At 39.7% G+C, this 23,127-nt stretch overlaps 1 protein-coding gene and 1 long non-coding RNA gene across 3 annotated transcripts in view; one reads left to right on the top strand and one right to left on the bottom strand.

Annotated features, from left to right (window-relative positions):
- The first annotated feature begins 3,745 nt into the window (after positions 1–3,745).
- LOC112530601 lies at positions 3,746–16,509 on the top strand. The gene is made up of 2 exons (XR_003072362.3): positions 3,746–3,998; positions 6,521–16,509. It is a non-coding gene; the product is annotated as an uncharacterized LOC112530601 (long non-coding RNA).
- Positions 12,872–23,127, bottom strand: part of CPLX1 (complexin 1) — a 103,637-nt gene continuing 93,381 nt past the window's right edge. For both annotated transcript variants that reach the window (XM_046905843.1, XM_424869.8), the window contains exon 4: positions 12,872–17,828. In XM_046905843.1, the coding sequence (XP_046761799.1) occupies positions 17,631–17,828 (198 nt within the window). In that variant the 3' untranslated portion in view covers positions 12,872–17,630. The remainder of the gene's footprint in view (positions 17,829–23,127) is intronic.

Below are 23,127 nucleotides of genomic sequence, written 5' to 3'. Positions count from 1 at the left end.
AGAATGGCAGTTCTAGGCTGTAATTCTCCAAGCTATCTAAGAAATGCTTAAACTTTTTTTTCTGTTTACTTTTCAAGAAACATTTCTTAAGCTTCATTCAAAATCTCAGGTCTGTAATTGAGAGAAAAGATATGACACAAGGTGAAGACGAAGTTGAGCATACTGTAATATGGAGGTGGATTGTCACTTTCTCTGCATGTCTGTAAGTAGAAAGTAGTGTTGTCCTGTGAGAGCACTGACAGTAAAAATACAAATTGCTTCTGGTTATGGAAAGAATGTAGAGCAAGGTAAATATATTTTTTTTTCCACAGAATAGTAGCTAGACTACTGTTCTACATGCAATCTGTAGAAGACAACAGTTAGACATACACAGTGGGTAATAAGAAAGTAGGTACTGCTTTTCATAGACTAGTGACTGAACAGACTGGGGTACTGTTTTTCAGAGTTGCTAAGCAAGACACTCAATCACTCCTTTCAAAAGTCTGGAGCTCTTCTCCCTTTTTGCTGGAAAACTCTGAGACCAAGACCTTGGACAGCAAAGAGATCTGTCCAGTGTCCATGACAATTGTGTTGATTTAGTGGGTTTTGGAACCCAACTATAAAGACAGACTCTTCTCGAGCATTTTGGTGTAGGTAAAACTATCAGGAGACAAGTGGAAGAGGCAGGATAGATATCTGACAGAGCAACTTTGCCAACTAATGAGTATAGCAAGGAGCTTCTAAACTCAGTTCTGCTTGTCTCAATACTGAAACACAGAACATGGTTTTACGTCTCATTTTTCCAAGCATAGGTTTTGTTAACAGCTGTGTGCAGGTAATAAATTTAAGCTCAAGCATGCCTCTTCTGATTCTAAGCTTCTTGTCAGTGCTGATCAAAACCCTTGCCAAGCTTTTCTAAAATTAAAAATAAAAATAATGACCTTTATCACACAATGAAAATATCCTTCTTTCTGTTGATGTTGAGACACTTCAGGCCTTTAACATAAGCCTTTTCTATAGCTCTGGTTTCAGACTGATGCAGTGCATGCTGCAGAGAACCACAGAGGTCTGCATCCTTCTCTGGGGGGAGTTCTGTCTCTGCTGTGCCTTCTGCAGCCTGCTTTCTCCTGGCAGGCCCATTCAGATGATTGATTGAGCATGAGTCATTCTAAAAATATATTGTTTTTTAAATCTTCTTGTAAATGCAGAATGATTTAATAATGCAAATACATCACTGAAACAAATTTAATTTAAAGAGAAAAAAAGATTAAACCAGTGTCTTTACTAAATGATATGAAGTGACTTTCAACCATTACACAATTAAATGATGTCAGAAATTGTTAACTCTTTCCTTGAGAATAAAAATTAGAAAAAAAGCTCCTCTAAGGATAACTCATAACCATCAGAAAATGTTCTAATCTTTGCCAAAACAAAATCCTGTAACTTGCATTTTAACACTTTAGTTTTTAAAGTACCAGAGGATTGATGCTGCCTTTCTGTGTGAAAGCCACTGCAGAAACTCATTTAGGTTTCTAGGAGGTAAATCATAGAATCACAGAATGGCCTGTAGTTTCCCAGATCCTTCTTCCAAACCTTTGTGTAGATGGACATCAGACTGACAAGTCTCCAGTCATCTCTTACCCCCCCAGTTGACCAAGACAGCTGATAAATTTTAGAAAGTGGTGTAGCAACCGATTGCCCCATCTCCCACAGTACCTTCAGGTGGATTCTCTCTCTCCCATGCACCTGTGACAGTCCAGGTGGAGTAGCAGACCACTGTCTGTTTCCTTGTGATTTAGAGGGGTGTTTATTCTGCTCTCCATCCCAGTCTTCCTGTTCAGGGGCTTGTGTACCTTGAGAATAGCTGTTCTGTCTATACATGATGGAAGGAAACAAAGAAACCTTTTCCTTTTCCTTGTTGGTGATGTTCCCCACTACATTCAGTAAAGGATGGACATTCTCCTTTGCCCTCCTTTTGTTGTTAATGTATTTGTAGAAGTGCATGTTTTTTATTTTTACAGTGGTGGCCAGATTGAGTTCTTGCTAGGGTTTTGCCTGATTTTCTCTCTGCACATCCTAGCAAAATCCTCATACTCTTCCTGAGTTGCCTGCCTCTTCTTCCAAAGGTGGTAAACTATTTTTTTCCACAAGTTGCAGCATAGTCCAGCATTCCAAAGCAAAATTACATTCTCAGCCATTTATGGTTTGAGGAGAGGTGGACCAGCAAAAGAGAGAAAATGCACTGTTAGAAATCTTTCAGGCTTTATCTGTGAGGAAGCAGGGCCGAAGAGCAAGAACACATAATGGTCCAGAAGTCAGACTGTTGAGAGCTGATGATGCAGGAGATGAAGTGACCGAGTGTCTGCTGTAAGTGCTGGAATGGACAGCTTAGAGTAGTGCAACCAAGGTAGGATGCATCAGATTGCTATCTCAATAAGCCTCCTTCACCACATTTCCTTCCAGAAAGGAAGCTCTGCAAAGTAATGAACAATTACAATTCTTTAACTTGGAGTAAGCACTTATTAGTGGCAGACTAACAATTACTCCATAAACTGAGTTTTAGTTCAGGTAATTGTTGCAGAGAGGCACAGAAAAGTGTACTCTTCTCCCACATTCTTCCATTAAGTGTGTTACATAGGGAGAATGAAAATCTGATAGAGTCAAGTGTAGAAAAGCTGGAAAAGTGAACGTATCCAAGGATTACAAAATTTGGAGGAGGTTTCAGTTTTCTATAATTTTACCTTAATACCAAGTGCATACATTTGTAAATTATTTCACACTCTTAATATTTAGTACAAAAATTTAACAGAAATGGGCTACTAAGTTATTTTCTATCTATAAGCATTCTGCACCTCTAGGAACTCAACAACTTTTTCACTACTGCTTTCCCACTCCCCCAGACACCACAGCCTATTAACTCATGGTCCTGTCTTTGCTGTGCTGCTCTTCAGCTGTATAAAACTTTCAGTTTATTCTTTTATTGTAAGAGAAATTTCAAGAGCATCATCATTTCTCTATATGCACCATATTTTAATGCACGACATAGTCAAAATGCAGCGTTGACTAAGATTTAACAATAAATCTTTTCACTGACTGTGAAACTACTTTTGAACACATACGTTCTTAGTGCTATGGATTAAAGACCTAAATTTCATTCTCTTCTCTTTTTTTAACGAATTCCGTCTTACAGCATGTAACATAAAGATAAGAGAAGAACATTTCTCTAGATCTGGAAGAATGCTTTTGAATATTTTACTAGCTCTAAAAGTTTGAAATCTTCATTTATTTTGCATTTATAGTTAATGTAAAATTCAGATACAAGGCAAAAATCTATAAACAAACGCCTTCTGATAGTTCTTGCAAAAGGAAAAATCCTTGGAGTCTTCAGATGTTTTTTTTTTCCTTCTTGCAAAAAGAATCTTTAATCCTTGCCATAGGATTTAAACTACCCAGTTTCTACTGGTTTTAAGTTATTTATAAGTCAAGTGCACCTGTGTCTTGGCAGTTTGTTTCTGTAATGTAAATACACATCTGTATTACAATTTATGTTCTGGGAGCATCACCTGAAACCTCTGCTGCTGGCTCTATACAAAGCACTGCTGTGAACTCAACTTACAGGTGGAAGGTAGCAAAAAGAGGCACAGAAGATCTCCTCTGGCTTCCAGTCTGGTGATTCAATCTACTTGTTTCATTCCAAGCCAGTGACATTCCAGCATTCCTCTGGGATCCAATTTGACACCACTGGAATGAGTCAGTTCCCCATGACATGACGAAGAGCTCTGTTCCTCTTTCACTTTGGTGCTCACCCACTTTGTTTAGGTCACAGTCATGCAGTATTCTGTGATGTGGAGAATTTTACTGTCAAGTGAGAGACAAATGCTGAATCTTTGCCTTATTCTAACCAGGCCTTTTGCCAGCAAGGTCTCAAAGCCAAGAAAATGTTGGAAAAATAAGCTCTCATCTCAAGTATACTACTGTGAAAGGAAACATTCGCTAGCCAGGAGTACAGCGTTTTTAAGGTAACTTTCTGGGCTTTTTGCAGGTTTGGATATTGTGTCTTGCATTAGACTGTGAGTATGCGTTTGTGTGTATCTGAGTGTGTTTAACTAGTTGCACATCTAACAGCGTCTTTTTTTCCAGGAACTCCATATGCTTTCTGGACTGGCTGAGCAGTTTTTGTAGGTCAAACTTACTTGTAGCCAGTTCTGACAATTGCTGTCACCTGCAGCTTCTCAGTGGGCCTCCAGCATTCAGGCAGTCTGGTTGTAAGTAGGGGAGGGTGGTTTTGAAGGCTGTGCTTATTGCTGCAGGATTAGTTCCTCCACTGCTCCTATTAGCCATAGTTGTTAGTTTCATGCAGTCATTTGACAGTGACAAAACCACACTTGCCTATAGGATTTTAACTACAAAGCTGTGATTATTATTAAAAGCAGACTTGGTTTGTTGATTTCTATTTCCAACACCCCCCACCCCCCCTTCGCTTTTGCCTAACCTAAGAAATAATTGTTTATTTTAGTCCTGATGAGCTGTAATGCCACACTTCAAAAAAAGCCTGCCTTGGACATTGTGCCCCCACTGGACTCTTCTGTAGTGACTGCTATTAAAATATCAGTGCTTGGTAGTGGCTGTTGCATTAGAGAATTTGAGAGAGCTCACTTATTACTCTTTTAAAGCAGAGTTGAAATGGTTTGGCTGCTGCGTATTGCCCAGAGCTCTCACTGTGAGCAAACACTGGCTCTTAACCATGGGGCTTTTATGTCTGAGAGATCTAAGGCAGAGGTTAAAAGAAAAAGAGGCTATTTGTTCAATTGTTACTGTTTTACATGTGATGCTATTAGAAAGCAGCCTGTGCTTTTAGTTAAGCCTGAATTTATGAGAAACATGAGGGGTAATTACAAAATGGGTTGACAGGTCTCACCTTTGGGGACTTGGTAAAGAAAGCGTTGCTAGCTGAGGCTGGAATTTCTCACTGTTTAGCTCTGGATTATATGCCCGCAGAAAACATGCGTGACTCTGATGATAGAAGTAACCCTGTCCTCTTGAATATCCTCATCCTCTGCTCTGCCCCATCTCATATTCCTCTGGAAGATATTTTGTATTCTGTGTGAAGAGGTTTGATATCTCTGCTTTCTTGGACACCATGTGCCAAAGAGGGACCAGTCTGAATGTAGCGATTCATGGAGGCATTTAGTAGTGTATTTCCTTTCTAAAAAGACATTTCTGCAGCAAGGCTGACCACGGTGGGAGATTAGGAGTTGGGAGCTAGTGAGAAAATTCCCCCTATGTAGGTGTGTGTCTCAGTGATATGCCATGGCCAGTCATCCTCTTCCTTATTCTTTCACAAAAGCTCATCCTGTGGCATATCGATAGGGAACAGAGGGAGTATGTTCACTGCACCTTGGAAGGTGAATTGTACTTTGCAGTCAGCCTGCAAAACTATTAGTCTCCCAGTGCTGCCTGGCCCTTTATTTTCATGACCGGCCACGCTATCATTTGTAACTCATTCTTCCCATGAACCTCCTACCATAGGATAGCAGCTAGTCAGTCACGTGCTTGTTAGGATTACAGCTTCCAATCGGCACAATGGCACACCATAGTCACATGGCACCTGTTGTCTACAAGAATCAGGATCTCCCTAAACACAGGGATTTCGTGCAAGGTGGGAAGCCTCTGAGACACAGGCTGATCCCCACACAAGTACTTCTGTTCTGCTCATGTAGACGTCTAGCATGATGGGCATCACTTGCAAGGGAACTGCTCTGTGTTCGCAGTATGGAGTTAAGCACTAACCAGAGACTGTCACTCCTAGAGAAGATAGAGATTTTCCAGATCTGTCTTCTACCATGCTATTTGTCAGCCAAAGGTATGACCTGTTATATTATATTGTCATCTAACAGTATTTCTAGGACTAAGTAGTGTGCTTGCATATATATGTATTGGAGAATAGCAATTGCTCCAATGATAACAAAATGCACTCCTGCAGAAATTGGACAGGACAGTCTGACAGCTGCAATTGCAGGGCATGATGAGAAGAGCTTTCTTCAATGCTCAGCAATAAGGATATTGCTCAGCCCCTACTGAGGCCAGAGTAGGGAGGGCCTTAAGGGAAAATGTGATGTTTTAATTAAACCCCACTGAAGGAATGCTCACCAAAGAGAGTGAGAATGTAACAGCCGTGTTGAAATTATGTCTGTTCACATGATCACAGTTCTGCTCAGAGATGCATTCAACTCAAAGACATGACTTTGTATGTAATGTATTTTTTGTTTAGGTAAAGAAAAATTCTAGGCATTGGAGGGTTTTTCAGTTCAGTATCTTTTTGAACCCATTGGAAAATGGTAAGAATAATCATGCTTTGGTGAATCAATTAAAATTAATTTCCTTACAACCAATCCAACTGTAGGCTCATTAATATGGGTAAATTTCTTGTTGATCTGTCATTCTTCATCACACTTTCGTAACCGTGTCTCAACAATATAGAAAGCTTAGGCATAATTAATCCTCCTGAATAAGAGAGTTGTTTTTGTTTTTCCCTCCTCAGCTCTTGGTCCTCCTCAAAGAAGTATGAATGGAATATCTTCACTGTTACCTGCCAAAGTCTTTTGGTGATAGTGAGGCAGCCTGTGATAGTTGTAAGCTTAAGTCCCTACCAATTAATGAAGCAGAATGGTGTTATATGCCTGCAGAGACTTACGGTGGAACAGAGCCAGACATTCTCTGCCAAACAACAAAACACTAGGGAAAGGCTGTTGTGCATTATCTCCAAATTCAAGCTGACAGATGCTGCTGTTACATTACTTATCTGAACACTCTGTAGTGCCTGCACTCAAAAATGCTGCATGAGTGTAGGTGAGGCACCCACTCCTGGGAAAGAACTGGAGCCAACCTGGCTGAGAAATAAGCATCTTAATCCTGCCACTTTGGGGAAGCAAGTGCTAGGCCCCCAGGCACAAGGAATCCCCTGGCAACAGTATGGAAGTGCAGTGCAAGCTCAGCTGCTATTATCTGTGAGCAATGATAGCAAGTCTATCTTCCTGGCTCATGGATACCTTGGAGTTGGCAAAGCTTTCACATTCTCTCCAAATGCATACATAAACAAATGAAGAAGAATCAGGATGCACCACTGAAGGAGCTGTGGAAGGGAAGCGTGGAAGGAGGTATGGAAGCAAGGTGTGAAGTCTGAAGGTTCTACTTACTGCCACAGAGCTTTTGCATTTCAGTAGATATAGTGTGAAGTTGCTGGAATGGACTCTCAGTACATGTTGACACCAACTTGCTAAGCTGCAAATGGAGGCCATGCAGAGCCTTCCTCTCCGCTGCATTTAACCCATTTCCTGTCAGCTTTACTTGGGGAAAAGCTCAACATGCCTGAGAAGTCTGGGGCGAGCGGCAAGGAAATAAAGAAGTTACTAGTCTTCTGATCTTTCCACAGGGAGGGAGAGTCACTGCTCTGCAATGGCACTGGAACAGGTTACCCAGAGAGGTGGTGGATGCCCCATCCATGGAGAGACTCAAGATTTGGATGGACAGGGCTTTGTGCACCTGATCTAGCTGTAGATATCCCTGTTCAATTCAAGGGAGTTGGACTGGATGACATTTAAGTCTCACCTCCAACTTAAACGATTCTATGGTTCTATAACAGCAAAGAGTCAGGGAAAGGATGAACCCTGTAGTCAGTGTAGGGGATTTTCGTGGAGTCATTGCAGAGAAGATATATAAGTGGTAATAGAGATATAAGAGCTAATCAGTGCAAAATGGGAGCTGGTAAATAATGTTCTCACCTGGAAATGTTTCATCCTCTGATGATCCAGATTAAGAAAGAGGTTTGAGAAGGAATCTGTAAATCTCTATGCTTTAGAGAAAGCCATGCATTACTTTGTAGTCAACAGACAGACCTAGAACTGTGTCTCCACAGGGGGCAGGGAAGACGTGTGGGTTTTCTGGCAGAATTTAGTTGTCAAAAGTAATATAAACAGAATGCTTCATCTCTGATCAGTACTTCCACTATGTCCATAGTCAGCCTTGCCTCTCCAGAGCAGGAATCATTTACCAGCACCTCACTGGCATCCATTAGCCTTGTTGAGCAGCGACTGACTATACTGTCATGTTCTTCGACATCACTGTGTGTATTTATGCTCTTTCTTGCACCTTTTCATTTTAGACATTAAATTTTGGTTCTGCCTTTGGGTAAGACCACACCAGGGAATTCCAAGGCAAGAGCTACAGGGTTTAAGAAGTTTTTTACAGGTATCCAAATGCAAGTGTGTTTTAGCACCATGACTTACTTTCTCACAGCAGTGCTGTCTCTTGTCCCTTTTGGTCACTGACCGGACAATAGTCTTGTGGCATGGAATATATGCTGGGAGGAAGGCCCCAACTAGTAGGGCAGTATTCATTCCCTGACATCAGCTAGTGCCATATCTGAGACCTTGGGATATTGCTTCTTTATAATGTGTGTCCAATTGTTTGCTGTAAATCTGTAGCCCTGCTGGTTTACATGGGGAATCAGATCTTAAATGGAGACTTATGGTCATTTAATTGAGAGTGACAGGAGGGGCAGCTGAGGGTCAGGGAAATGGTCTGCACCAGAGGGGGATGGGCATGAAATAGGCTGCCCAGGGCAGTGGGCACAGCCCTGAGTGCCGGAGTTCAGGGAGCATCTGGACACCATTCTCAGACACAAGGTTTGGCTTTTGAGTATTGCTATGTGGAACCAGGGGTTGGACTCCATGATCCGTGTGGACTCTTCCAACTCAGGATATTCTATGATTCTATGAGTAAAATGCAGAGAAAATACTAAATAGTTCAGAGAACTTTTTGACTTTAATAATATCTGATTGTGAGATCTTTGACGTACTGTTCCTGCTGAGGGCTGGTTGAACACCCATGTGACATCTGAAGGGTGCCTTGATCAGGCAGGAATGTCTTGTCCCAGCATTTGAGAAAGGAAGTGAGGGCAAAAGAGACTTGTGGAGTACAAAACACTTGCAGACTCTGAGAAACAAGAAGGAACACAAAGTTAAAAGATGACTACTCTGTACTCTAGTTTTGAAGAAGCTTAGGTCAGTTCATGTGGGGAAAAAGAAATAAATAAATAATCAGCAGATCAGTTTTACCCTCCCTGAACATTTAATTGTAGTGAAGTGGTCATTTCTCTTCTGCTTGCTAAGCTGCTTAGAAAGCACAGTTAGCTTTTTAAGGAGGCACGCCATGTGCTCTACTTATGTAAGTATGCAGTGGAATTTACATTAGGTAAATTCATTTCCACCTGAACACCAAACCAACCTAGGTATCTTACTGTCACTTTGGCTGCTTTAATTTTTTGTTGGTGTCATAACTTTTTATTAAGTCACACCTTTTTCATTTGTTTCACCTCATTTCCAAGAGTCAGTCTGCCATTCATTCCTTAGGTAATGTTGAGATGTGGGTTGCAGGTGTCCTCAGAGAAGGCTGCAGATGTAAATAACACACATAATTTTGCAGTACTTTTCACTGGGAGGTCTCAAAAAGGCATCAATATCATTATCCTCATTATCCTTACTTTACCCTCGAGGGAAAATGAGGAGCTCTATAGCTCTGACTATTTCTTGGGTAAGTGAATGGGAAAATAATAACCAGACAGTGTTCTCCCTTGTTATTTGCATGAGGTTGGCTCTCCACAGCCTGCTCTTGTGCACGATTGTAGTGTTCCTGTGGTTGTGAGCTATTCCTCACAACCTCAGTGAATGAGAGAACTTGTATCCCCTGCCTAGGAAATTTCCATTAAAATGTTCTGTTCTCATTTCTCTTCCCTTGAATGTAGAGCAGTGCTGTGCTGAGCTGACCTAAAAAAAAAAAATCATGAGCAATCACCATCTGCCAGTCCATGATTTTAACTGAGTAGTGGACGTTTTATTTTCCTTCTCTTTGTCAGTCTGTTAAGCTTGTCTGGCTCATCTTCTCACTAAAAATGGCTGCAGTACCATAGAGGATGAAGAATCTGTCTTACAGGGAAAAACAAGAGATCATTAAGAGCTTTCTGACAATATTCTGTAATATTATATGAAAAATCTCCACACTCTTTGTGTCTCATCCTCATTTAGTACTGTAAAATCTAGTTGTTCATTCAGTCATCTATATAATGGCTCTCAGTCTGTAACCTGACTGTCCACAAACAGTTAGTAATAGACATGTTAGAATGTCTTTACTTACGACTTAGGAAAAAAATAAAAGTAGCTGATTCTCTGCATTTCATCACTGAGATATTTTTCAGAGAGATAATCTCCATTAATCTATTCATTTATAAATACATTCACCTGAAATGATCTCCACACACACACACACACACACACACACACACATACACACACACACACACAAAAAAAGGGGTGTTCTTTGTGGCTGAGGAGTGAATATCTGATGAGCGTCTGTTCAGCTGCTGATAAGATAGAGAAACTTGGAAAGGTGTCTCATTTTCAACAGTTAAAAACCCAGATGCTAGGTATTGGGTCCTTCCATGCAGAAAATTCACAGATAATCTGTCTAAGAAATCAGATTAATAAAGAGTCCCATAGCAGTCTTTTGTGAGCTTCAGACATCTTGTTTGATGTACTGTGACTGCACATATACTGTGGTTATTTTCAGTGCTGGTCAAGTGGAAATTAAAATAAACACAACGTTTTCTACCTCAGTTCCATATCAGGACATATTCTTCCTTCCAATGCAACCTGGCCTTTGCTTTGTTTTGACTCATACTGGAATCGCTAGTTGAAAAGGTTGAAAGATTTTGTTCCATTTCATGTAAATTTAAAAATAATTTTTGACTAAAAATGAAATAAACTGAAATACATTTTTCATCACCCAAAAAATCTAGAAAAAAAATTGCAATCCCACAGACCAAACAGAATTCTGTTCCCCTTTAAATTCTGAAGGCTCAAGAAAGCATGGATATTTGACATTTTATACTCCAGATATTTGTATGTCTTAGTTATGGTTTCACCACGTATCTCAAACCATCAGTAAAATCGCTAAAGACGGGGTGTAGCAGAGCTATCTTGAACAAGTATTGCACTCAATGCAATTGTAGCACTTTTTCACCCAAAGAGAGGAGGAAGTGTTTGGAGGGAGAGTATTAAAAGTCTTGGTTGAGAATTTTTAACTGGCTTGCTTTAACTCATTGTAATAGCCACAAACCTCCTGGGATGCCAGTAGGTAAAACACACTGGTATTGTCCAGTAACCTTCATTCAAGTCCCAGTTTCGAAGAGATCATCATGAGGCCTAGATTGGCTGTGGTACTTCATGAAATGAAGCTGTACAATGGACTTAAGATGACCTATGGTGGGGATTACTGCACTCAGCTTTTCCTTTAGTAGTTGAGTATCTTCCCGAAGCATGTGGTCTGTGTCTCTATTGTTGTGAATGTTGGGAGTTTGTAAGAAGGCTGATCATTGCATCCCAAAATGCAATGATACCTAATGCAGGGGTCATGCATGACACCTTCATAACTGAAGTATTTTTTTTTTAATTATAAGAACTCATGATGTGCCTGCTGATTTCTTTGTCTCGTTCCACTCAAGAAAGTTTTCCCTGACAAAGTCTACTTTTAAAGCGGGAAAGAGTGGACTGATCTTTTTGTATTTTTAATAATAAAGTAGAAGCTGGTTCCAGAAATAATTCACCACTATTACAGAATGAAGCCTGTCAGAATCACCTGCTTTTCTTCTTTGGCATCCAAATCCTTTCCCATAACACACTGGTGTGATATGGTTATTCTGACTCCGTTGAGTTCACTGCTTCATAGGGGAGTCATTGGAAAGTACCTTCTTCCCTTGCTATTTTCTTCTAACACAGCTCATGAATTGAGCTTAGAGCAAATGAAAAACCTGTCCCTGAGCACACAGGTGGCAGTGACATTGGTGTGTACTCATTATAGCAGTGCCAGGCTCAAAGTCTGGGTAGGTATTACGGGATGTAAATAATATAGGTTGGTGCTCTGTAAAACAGCCTTGTGGCTGCTTTTCCTGATGAAAAATAAAATAAGATAAAATAAAATAAAATAAAATAAAATAAAATAAAATAAAAATAAGAATATGTGCAGTGGTTTCAAAGGAGAGTTTTCCCAGGGGAAAGAGTATCAATATTTCTTACATGAGATGTTTATTTCACTTTCTTTTTCCACGATGATGCAATGCTTTTATGCTCAACATCTCTACTTCTGACTCATCTCTGAGGAAGTAAAATGAGGACCAGCTGTGTTCAGTTTGTCACTCTGTGAGTTTTATGTGTATCATATGTTCTGGATCCAGTAATAAACCTGATATCATTGCAAATCAGCTTTTTACTCTTTTGCTTTTAAGATTTACATATGTTTGCACATTGTTAGATGCCTGTAGTTTTTTCCAAGGAATGGTGTTCTGTTCTGTTCCTCCTAAAGGAAACTAATTTCTAATAGCAAAACTTATCTAAAATTTAGGGTAATCATCTCTATATGCCAGCTCTTATTGGTATTAAAATAATCATAGAATGTCCATGTTTCTCAACGGATATGTTTCCATTCTACCTGAAACCTGAAACAGCATTACTTTCATTTCCCAGTGTAGGAATTCTATAGGAAAGCATTGCAAAAATGTATGAAATCTTTTTTTTTTTTTTTATTGTCTGTGATTCCATTTTAAAAGAACATCACACTATTTACCTACATCATGCAGGAAAAAGTAGCAGGCAAATAACAAATAAAATTTACATTCACAAAGTTTCTACTTTAAATAATCTTCTGGCTGCTTGGAGAGTACTGCATGCATCTTGAAGAATGCTGGGAAGCATTTCTACTAGAAAATGCACTGTTAGACTGAGTTTTGCTCTGTGCATGTGTGTGAGCAACGGTGGAGAACAGAGAGAGAAAACAAGCAATATTTAATGTCAGTATTGAAACATTTTACTAACTCAGCACATGAAGAAACAGTATCTTGATAACATATTCAGATTGAATACAGACAAGTTTCAGATACATAAGACATTACTTTGAGGTCACAACAGCTGATTTCTAACAACGCTTATTCTAGCACAATAAGCTTGGCAAAAGATGTACTAAGCAGCATTGGTATGGTGTTTCTTGACGAAGGAAAGGGGCTAGGAGGGACATAAGCCAACATATGGTACTAGAAACATAGACTGAGGAACTCCAGAGTGATCTCGCACATGATTTGTACCTCATTTTATTTATTTTAAACACAAGTATCATTCATAATTAATATTGCAGTCTGATTTCATATGGCTTTCTCTAAAGATAGGTATGAGTTTGCAAAGGTCAGTGGCAAACTCATTTGTCCTCCAGAAGGTGGAGGCCCTTTGAATTTTGTTGACAGCCAGAAAGGTCTTGGAGCTGCAAAGGAAAATGGCTGCAGTGTCTAGCCACCAACCTTTCTGTGTAAATCAAAACTAATCCACACCTGCCACCTGAAACCAATAACCATAAACAAACACACAAATAAACAAATAAATAAATAAATGGGGGGGGGGGGGGAGGGAGGGGTGAAAGGAAAGAAAAGAAAAAAAAGACCTCATTTACCTGAGATTGAACAGACTAGCAACACAAATGAAACAATGGCATGGAATGCAAAGAGAAAATCAGAATCCAAACAATGAACCATACTTATCTTTGGTCTTGTTCAAGTGCTTCAATGCCTACTTGTGTGCTGAAGGGGACAGTGTCTGAGACCGTGCTTCTCACACCTATACATCAGCCAAAGGTGTTGTGCACCATGTTGGTAGTGCAGGGTGGGAAGGGGAAAGAATGGTCACAAGGGATCGGGGAGTGCCTGCTTTCGAGTCTGTTCAGAGTGGCTTAGGCACTTTGGAGATGAAGGAATGACTTAGGGAGAGGCCCAGAACTCATGCAAGGTGCAAAAGGTTATCTGAGACAAAACCAAGAAAAATCTGCCCAGTACCTGTGATAGGTCTTCTGTCATGTTTCTTTATTGAAAGAAATTGAAAATTAAAAGGAAAATTCATATCTGTCAGCTCACAACTGGCTGAACTCCACTGTCCATGGAGTAAGGTCTACCGTGGGCTGGGAGAGCTGAGGTACAGAAGTGATGACATGGCTGGGCTGGAAAGCTCCCACAGTGAAAAATGCACAGCAAGTATTATTCAATAAACTACTTCCCCTTTTGCTCCTGCTCTGTGAGCCTAGCTTGTAATAAACTCCACACAGTGTTCCCACAGCATTTTTCAGAGTTTGGATCTAGATGTACATACCATTCAGTGGCTCTGCTCACAAAACAAAGTAATTTTTTTAATACTTTGAGGATGGGGACAGTACTACCTGCTTATGACATTAGAGCGTAGGCCACACAAGATCCTGACTTAGACCAGTCAATGGTACAGCTGTTGAGGCACAATTAGGAAAAATTATACCAAATATCCTTCTGTTCTCTCTCCTAATACTCTGTTGTTTCCTCTTCCACACACAAGTGTACCCATCAAGGTGCCAGGGAGACTGAAAAACAACAAACAATTGGCAATATTGTCCAACAGAGGGGACAGCATGCAGCAAACCTTGCTTCTGTCCCATGGACAGTATTTGACTGGATGAGGAAATGAGTCTGTGATGGGGGCTAGGGATAGGTCAACAAGCAAACCTTAGAGAAATCCAAAGAAAAGCAGTTTGAGTTCATCCTCTTGTTTGTTTGTAGACTCCTCCAAGACAAGACCAGGGGAGAATATAAATGAATGAATATGTCTCCTTTAGCACGGGAACTTTTGTGCTGGTTCGACTAAACGCATAGACCAACCACTCATATCAGTCAGAGTGTTTCAGAAGATATGATGCTAGTGTGTCAGTAGATTTCACTGTCAATGAATGGCTGGAGCAAAGAACCAAGCTCTCTACCTTTTACCTTTCAGGGGTGTTGGATCTAATTCTCTCTCAGAGCATCAGAAAAAGCGGCTGCCTTTGTGACAGGAGAGTTTTCAGTCCTTTGAGATGTACTTAGATAAGCTTTACTTAATTTACTTAAACAAGCTTTACTACTTCAGTAGTTGCTGAATTTGCATGGAGTGAGTAGGACACTCTCCCTAGAAAATGGTATGTTGCTCAGCACTACCCAAGCATTGATACACAGTTAAAGAGTGTTCTGGGTCATTGAAGTCTTAGTGGGACACAATCATCTCACTCTAAATGAAAGGGCAGAAAAGCACTGATGCTATCTGAAAGAGTAAAACCTACCTTCTTCTTCCCTTGCAAAACTCACAGCAGTTTGCACTAGAATGAACGTGTCTTGTTTGTAGATCCAACCCAAAACAAGTTGCCTTTTTATCAGCTGGTTTTGACTTGTAGATCAGTTAAACATCCTCATCTTCCACCCTAGATTTAGTAGAAACTTGCCACTGAAGTTAGGTGGGAAGACTAACTTCAAGGTGTATCAGCTGGACTGTTGGTATATCAAGGACTGCTTATATACCTGAATAATAATTGGGTAAGTAGGAAAAAATGAATATATTTATTTTCTTTCACAATATTCTTTTCCTACCGTATGAGATGCTGCTAAAAAGCACAGAATTCACATTAGTTTAGGCAGTGAGACTTAACTATGATGCTTATACTTACTTGAAAGGATGACAAATAGTTTTTTAAATTCTGTATCCAGAAAAGTACAGGAATATTTGCCTAAGGTCAGTTATACTGAACAAGTGAATCAAAATAAGTTCCATTAGAGTAAAATGCTTAATTTTATGTACCTAATTAAATATCTCAGATTGTTTTCCTTTCTGTTGTTGTTGCTACTGTTTCCATGATAGGGACAAACAGTACTACTTCTGTGAGGCAAATCCTGATTATGTGGAGATGGTATCTTTCCACTGTATGTGATGCATTCTGGTCCTCCACCTTTCTTAATCAGTAGATTTCTACCACTTAATATGGGCTTTGAAAAACTGATGGGGAGGCCAAGATTCACCCTTAAAGGAAAGGAAATTACCTTTTCTAAAAAGAAATACCATGTTATTGAATTAAGTGAACCTGTTTAAGTGTTAGAAAAACCTGGGATACTAGTGGAACAGGAGTTGAACTCGATGATCCTTATGGGTCCCTTCCAACATGGGATATTCTATGATTCCATGATTCTGTGATTATCCTACAAGATTGTGAGACTGAGGTGGTGTGGTGCTCTTACAGAAGCTACTACAGTGATGTTGCCAAATACAAAAATTTTATGATCAGCTTTTCAGATGGCAGTCCAGAAAACTTAGCAAGGGATTGTGTTCAAAATAAATCTGTTTAGAGTGTGTGTACTAGCAAGTCAACATCTCCAGAAGAATCTGGCTTTTCTTATTTAGTTACTCAATGCTTACTGTGCTGTACTGGAAAAAAAACTGTACCTATGTCTGGCTAAGGTATTAAAGATGATGTTGAGAGATTTTTTCATACTTTAATAGAATCAACAGCTACTACATACTGCAATAATATTAATTAACTCCTGCAGATGACTGGGAAATAATTGTGCAATCCATCCTTACTACATCCTTTTACAGTGGGTGTAGACTAAAAGCTCAATTTAACAACTGAAGGAGATGAATCAGAAAACTAAAGTACCTCTTCAAGGCAACAGAGAAACTTAGTATGAGACATAGGAAACTTAGAATTTCTAGCTCTCCAGTGCCGTGTCTAACTTTCACTTTCTCCCCCAACTGCATTGAAGGATGGGTAGAACACAGCAGTAACAATATACTGGAGATCAAATGCCTATGCTGCAAGCACTGCTGGGAATGACATCGTCAAATATGGCACTGGGCAGAAAGAGGAATTTTAGTTAATCAGAGAGGCCAACATTCTTGGTCACTGACTTCCAGGGAGTGGAGAGGTCCAGTAACGGTACCACACAACCTACTGTAGTTCTGGCTCTCTGCATGGCACCTGTCAGACCAAATCTGCTCTTTCAAGCTAAGTGTATGGCTAATTCCCAAAGTGACATGACTCCTGCTTAGATTCTGAGGCATTTAACTTCTATCAGCATCTGAGGGCAGATGACTCACTTCTTCTATAGTTCTGAGTGATGTCAGCTGTGTAAGTCATGCATGATTTAGCTTCCAAACGATTTTTTATTTATGCCAGTGATGGAATTAAAACTGAAAAGCTCTGCTTCCATGGGAGAACTGAGATATTCCTTCCAAGGGTAGATGTGCTCAACAACAAATGGCTAGTGTGACCCAATCAACAAGAACTTTAATAAAAATAACTAATAATTATTATCAGTAATAATAATAATAATTAAAGAAAACTCAAAAGGATACTGTTCACACTTAGTGAACACTTCTTCCCGCTTTGGGTCAAAATGCATGTGAGGTTGTTCCTTTTCTATGCTTAATGTACAGTTGCCTTATTTAACATACATAGTACTATGGCTTATAATAAAAGTTGTGTAGTCTGCAGCTTTTTAATCTTTACATCCATTCAGAGGCATCTACTGGATGTGACTATGTACAAAAAAAAAGGACTGATGACTCTTGGGGTAGAGGCAAAGGGAAGAGGCAGTGGGGAATGGGAAGCAAAAGGACTCCTAGTGAGCATTAGAGGGCAGAGGTGCGTGATGGATGGCAAGATTGTAAATCCCCATTGGGCAAAAGAGAAATCCTTTGCAGTACTGTTTATGCCCATCTAGCAGTCTGCAGTTATTACTTCTTGAACATGTCCTGCAGGGGACCTGGTAGGTATTTGATGACTGTGTCTAGAATGCTCTCTTCTTCCTCCTCCTCCTCCTCCCCACAGCCAGGAGGAATAGCCTTCTTTGGACGAGTCAGGCTTCCTTCAGCATTAGCTTCCAGTGCAGCCTGGGCCTCTGCTTCTTTTTCCTCCTTCTTCTTTATCCCATACTGTAGGGAAAAGATAACACATTGTCAGTCACCCTCTCGACAGGTTGGCCAATTCAGGGAGCTGTTGCATGTGGTGCCTCATGCTTTATAATACGCACACCGCTGAAAATGTTCTGCTTTTGCTGTTTCACAGACACCCAAATTACCATTCCTAACAACTCTCCCTTTAATACAGCCCAGTGGATATACAGCTCTCTCAAGACAAGATGATCAGATGCTCAGATCATTCAGAAATAAGTATGGGAGATAATCTGGGACCACAGAGCCACAGGTCTAGCAAAGATAATACCACTTCTGTGTTCAGTTTCTGAATGGTATTCTACTATTGTTAATCCTACCCTTTTGTCTTACCTATTAGGTCTGCTGTTCAAGGCCATCATCCAGTACTTGAAGGGAGAGTATGAACAGGAGGGGGAATGAGTTTACAAGGGTGGATAGTGATAGGACAAGGGGGAATGGTTTTAAACTGAGACAGGGGACGCTTAGGTTAGATATTAGGAAGAAGTTTTTCACTCAGAGGGTGGTGAAGCACTGGAACAGGTTGCCCAAGGAGGTTGTGGATGTCCCATCCCTGGAGGCATTCAAGGCCAGGCTGGATGTGGCTCTGGGCAGCCTGGTCTAGTGGTTGGTAACCCTGCACATAGCAGGAAGGTTGAAACCAGATGATCTTTGAAGTCCTTTTCAAACCAGGCCATTCTGTGATTCTATTGTCATCTAAAATGATTTTGAAATTCTATCTGCAACATTTTATAATAAAATAACATGGATGAAGCAAAACCCCAGGAAAAGCTAATTATCAACAATGTAGAGCAGAGTGGTTAAGATAGACAGGCAGCTTGAAATGAAAATGACAGTTCTAGACAGGCTGAGATCAAGTAAGACCTCTCTGTGAAAATAAACCTCCATAAGACACTGATTTGCACACCAAACTCTACATGTATTGAAATAAAGCTGACACATACTGTCTGAAGACAAACAGAATGCCTCTGTTCCTATGCCTGTGAGCATAATAGATACCTGAAATTCACCATTCCCATTGAGAATTAAAGGCATGGAACTAAGACTTCATGTGAATAACCAGAATTCCATTTCATGACTTTGCATTCAAATTTTTGGATTTAATGGGGGAGTAAGAATATGCCTGAGTGAATGAGACTGGGGAGAGAAGTGCTGTAGTATTTTTACTCTCACAGTGACTCAGGTTTTCTTTCCAACTTCTAGTTTGGAGGCATGTCCAAGGAAAATATTTCCCGTACTTCCAGCTCTTATCACTTCTCAGCCCTCATACATTTCAGCAATTCTTTGTTTTTACTGGTATATGCAGAAGTCTTTGCATTGAAATTTTTGAGATAATAGTGATAGATGACAAAACCAAAATCAATTCAAACTGTCACATGTAAATCTACAGCAACAAAGGTATCTTCAAGCTGCCTTCGTCATTGCTTAAATCATTTCACTTCAGCTACAGCAGAGAAGCATTTGACCTTTGTGAGGAAGGGGAAGGGCATTCAGGTTTGCTGAAGCAGCTGTCAGCTTCAAAATTCTTGCTGTGTTAGAGCCATTCCCTTACTTCTGCTTAAATTTTAATTGAAGTACCAAAGGGAATTAAGATTGCTCTCAGCATATAAGAATTATAAATTAACTAACCAACTTAAAATCCTGCAAAGGCGAGCAAAACACTTGCCAGGAACAAGCCTCTCTGAAAAGAAAATTAGGTATGATTTCAAAAGGATCAAAGAACTGTGTTGGTACAAAGTATCCAGTATTTTCTCAGTATCAATAGTACAGAACCACTGAACAGACAGGCTTTAAATGTCTTTTTCCCAATTTGCTCTTTTCACTTCTCCCACAAAGAGGGGCCCAAATTATTTACAAGTGAAGCAAAAAAATATCCTTGCTGCTGTCACGACTTTCTGACTTCAGATGCTTTGGGTTTCGAGAAGAGACTTCTAAACATTTCTGAACAAAGGCAATATTTTTGGTTCTTTTCTCCATCATCATTCATATTTAGGATGACAGTCTGTAAAACCAAAGCCAGTAACTTCAAAAATATCTAGTGATTCTCTAAATCAGTTATTCCAAGACAAAATGATCATTAATTACATCTTATGGTTTTTGTACCTAGTGGATGCCAGTCAAATCAGACTTCATGGGAGGGATGTTCAAGACAAATAGTGATGTGAGGCTAAGGAAGCGTCTGACTGACTGACAGCCACAGGGTTGAACACAGGAAAAGAAGATCCAACACAGTATAGCCAGCACTGCAGGGGAGATGACACACATATCAACAGTATTCGTCCTAAGTTACATGTAGTGTCTTCAGGTGTTTCCCTGCATCTTTTATCTGTAGACATGACCTCGCTTTGCCAGTCAGAGGAAAAGAGCAGCAGTAAAGACCACAGGGATCACAGTAATCCACCAGTCATCTACAACTACTTCTCACTACAAGTATCATCTCGTGGCTTGGTGGAATCTGTAGCTCATTAACTCACTGAACAAACATCCAGGAATCAGAATCTATGGATCAAAAGCAATCACTTCAGAGCTACTGTGTCCTCTGACTAAGGGAACCCTAAAAATATATGAAGGAATTAGGATTGTACTTGTCAGCCTGTTTTTCTGTCTTTCTTTTGGAATTTTTTACTGATTGTTCTCTCTGAATTTCATGGTGCTAGACTGACCCTAGATTTTTACAGTGTATGGCCAATTGTTGCAGTACAGGGCAATAGGGGGCTGGAAGAGAAATCTTCCACTTTGAAAGAGCATTAGAGAAAACTAGATTCTGTTGTACCAACTTTCTGGCAGAAACTGAAAGTACAAAAATGTGTTTTTCTTGTTTGCTGCCAGTCACGATGCTGTAACATGAAGAAAAGTAGCTATTAACTCCCAGTACCTATTTAATACCCAAATGTAATTTTTGTTTTGGAAAAAAAAAAAAAATCTTACTTGGAGAAAGATGTAATTTCATCAAAATCATTTCTTTCCGAGAAAGGGTCAGCTTTGATTACTCAGTGTTAAAATTTAAATGCTCTATAATCAAAACATAATGTTGTAACGTTTTGCAGCAGAGAAAAATGGCATTCTTTATGAAATTGTTTCAGATGAAGTTGAACTATGGAAAGGAGAGTCTTAAAATAACAGGAACAAAATAATGAAAACAAGCATCTTAGTTTCTTCACATTAAAAGTTTTGTGTTAAGTCAATAAAGAACTTTAAAAATACGTATAGAACCGAAAAACATAATGGACCTTTTTCATTCTATGGCTTTGCTGAAGATGGGGAAAAAATTGCATTACCTCCACAACATGTGAAGGGTGAGAACAATTTCATTTTCTTCTCAAAGTCTAGCACTACAAAATTTAGTATCACAAACTGTATTGGTGTTTGCCAGCTGACCTCTCCAATCTGTAAAGGTCTCTAGGGGTGGCAGCATGAACAACTGATGAGTCAGTTATTCCCTCCAGTTTTGTTTTGGTTTGCTTTTTTTTTTTTAAATGTTTTATTTATTTATTTACACTACCCCATCATCCAGACCACTAATGAAAACATCAAACAGGATTTGATCCAGTACTGACCCCTGGGATACACTGATCACTGCCCTCTGGGTTCATCTTTTCAGTCAATTTTTGATTCATCCAGCCTATGGATGGTCTGCTCATCCAGCCTATACTTCAACGGCTGCATTATGATGAACTTACGGGGGACAATGTCAAAGGATTTACTTCAGATCAGGAAGACAACAACCACTGCTTTTCCTTCATCTATCAGGCTCATCTATCCATTTTATTACAAAAGTTTATCAGGTTTGGTGCCCTTCTCACTGCCTTAAGGATCTTAAACTCCACCATTTCATAACCACTGCAGCCAAGACTGCCTTTGAGCTTCACATTCTCCACAATACCCCCCTTACTGGTAAAAACAAGGTCCAGCAAAGAACCTCTCCTCATTGGCTCTTCTGTCACTTGGAGAAGCAAATTATCATCCATGCATTCCATGAATCTTCTAGATTGCTTATGGCTGGCTGTGTTGTCCCACCAACAGATACCTGGGTGATTAAAAGTCCCTCAAGTTCCTACACTGTGTTTACATCTGGAGGGTTGATACCTGAAGACATGCATAAAGACACCCCAAAAGACAGTTGTGCGCCACCCGCGGTGTTGGGAATTGTTCATGGCTGCTTATCATCACTGAGGATGATTGGCAATGTCACTATTGTCTCACTGAGTGAATAGCTCTTCTTCCCAGGGTTCTCTGAGAAGGCTGAAATTGTTTTTTAGTTTTTCTGAAGAAAAAATGCTGCATATCAGCTAACAGTTTCAGTTTCTAGGAAAAGTCTGGCATATGACCAATGAACGGTTACATTACTCTTTAGGGAATTTTTCTCCCCACTGGTTTTGTGTGGCAACAAGGTGGAACTGAACCTGTGCCTGAACATACATAGCAGATACAGCCATCTCTGGAATTACTAATTTAATTAGCAGGTGAGCATTTAAAAGTTATCTGAGAATTTTCAGTACCTGTTCCTTACTTGCTTCATATATAAATTATGAGATACCTTTTCTTACACAGTCCGGTCTATTAAATTTCATTAACATTCCAAACCATAACAATAACAACAACAAAAGAATGTATTTATCATCGAAATTTGAAAGTATACATTTAGAGAAGTCACTGAGAGCAACTTGCCCACCTTAATATCTCAGTGGCTGGCTTGACATGAACAAGCCTTCTACTTAAAGCCTTCTGCAGTGAAGAATTCTCACCTACTCTTGAAGTTTACAATTCTCTCTCATTAAAGTCTGACCTGATTCTTTCTGAAATGACTTTTTAAATCAAAGAAATATGGAAAACTGAAAAGGCACAGGTATTGCAAAAAGATTTATCTTTCAACCTGCTGGGTTTCACATTCATGATGTAATTCATGAGAAATTAAACTTTCCTCCCGTAACTCAATCTGTTTTGCTTGCGATGGTAATTAATGCATGAACTCCCTGTCCTAAGGTCAGCCCACAAGCTTTTTCATCTTATTTTCTCCTCATCTTGTTGAGGAAGGGGAGTGAGGTGTCTAGACAAAATTAATCCACCACAGTAGGCCGGAAACAAATTTAGAGCAAAGTCCAGGTCTTAGAACTGATCTTTAGCTCCACAACTTTGAAAGCCTGGGGAACAGAAATATATATATATATTTTCTTTTTTTAAACAGTGGAAAAAATAAATGTCCTTCTGGCAAAATTGAGTAAATGTTCCAAATAAGGCTTCCAGATATTAGAAAAAAAATATCTCCTTTGTTTCACCTTCA

This window comes from Gallus gallus, chromosome Z, assembly GCF_016699485.2.
Source record: "Gallus gallus isolate bGalGal1 chromosome Z, bGalGal1.mat.broiler.GRCg7b, whole genome shotgun sequence".
In the NCBI taxonomy this organism is placed as follows: Eukaryota; Metazoa; Chordata; class Aves; order Galliformes; family Phasianidae; genus Gallus; species Gallus gallus.
This window is presented reverse-complemented; position numbering and strand designations above follow the sequence as displayed.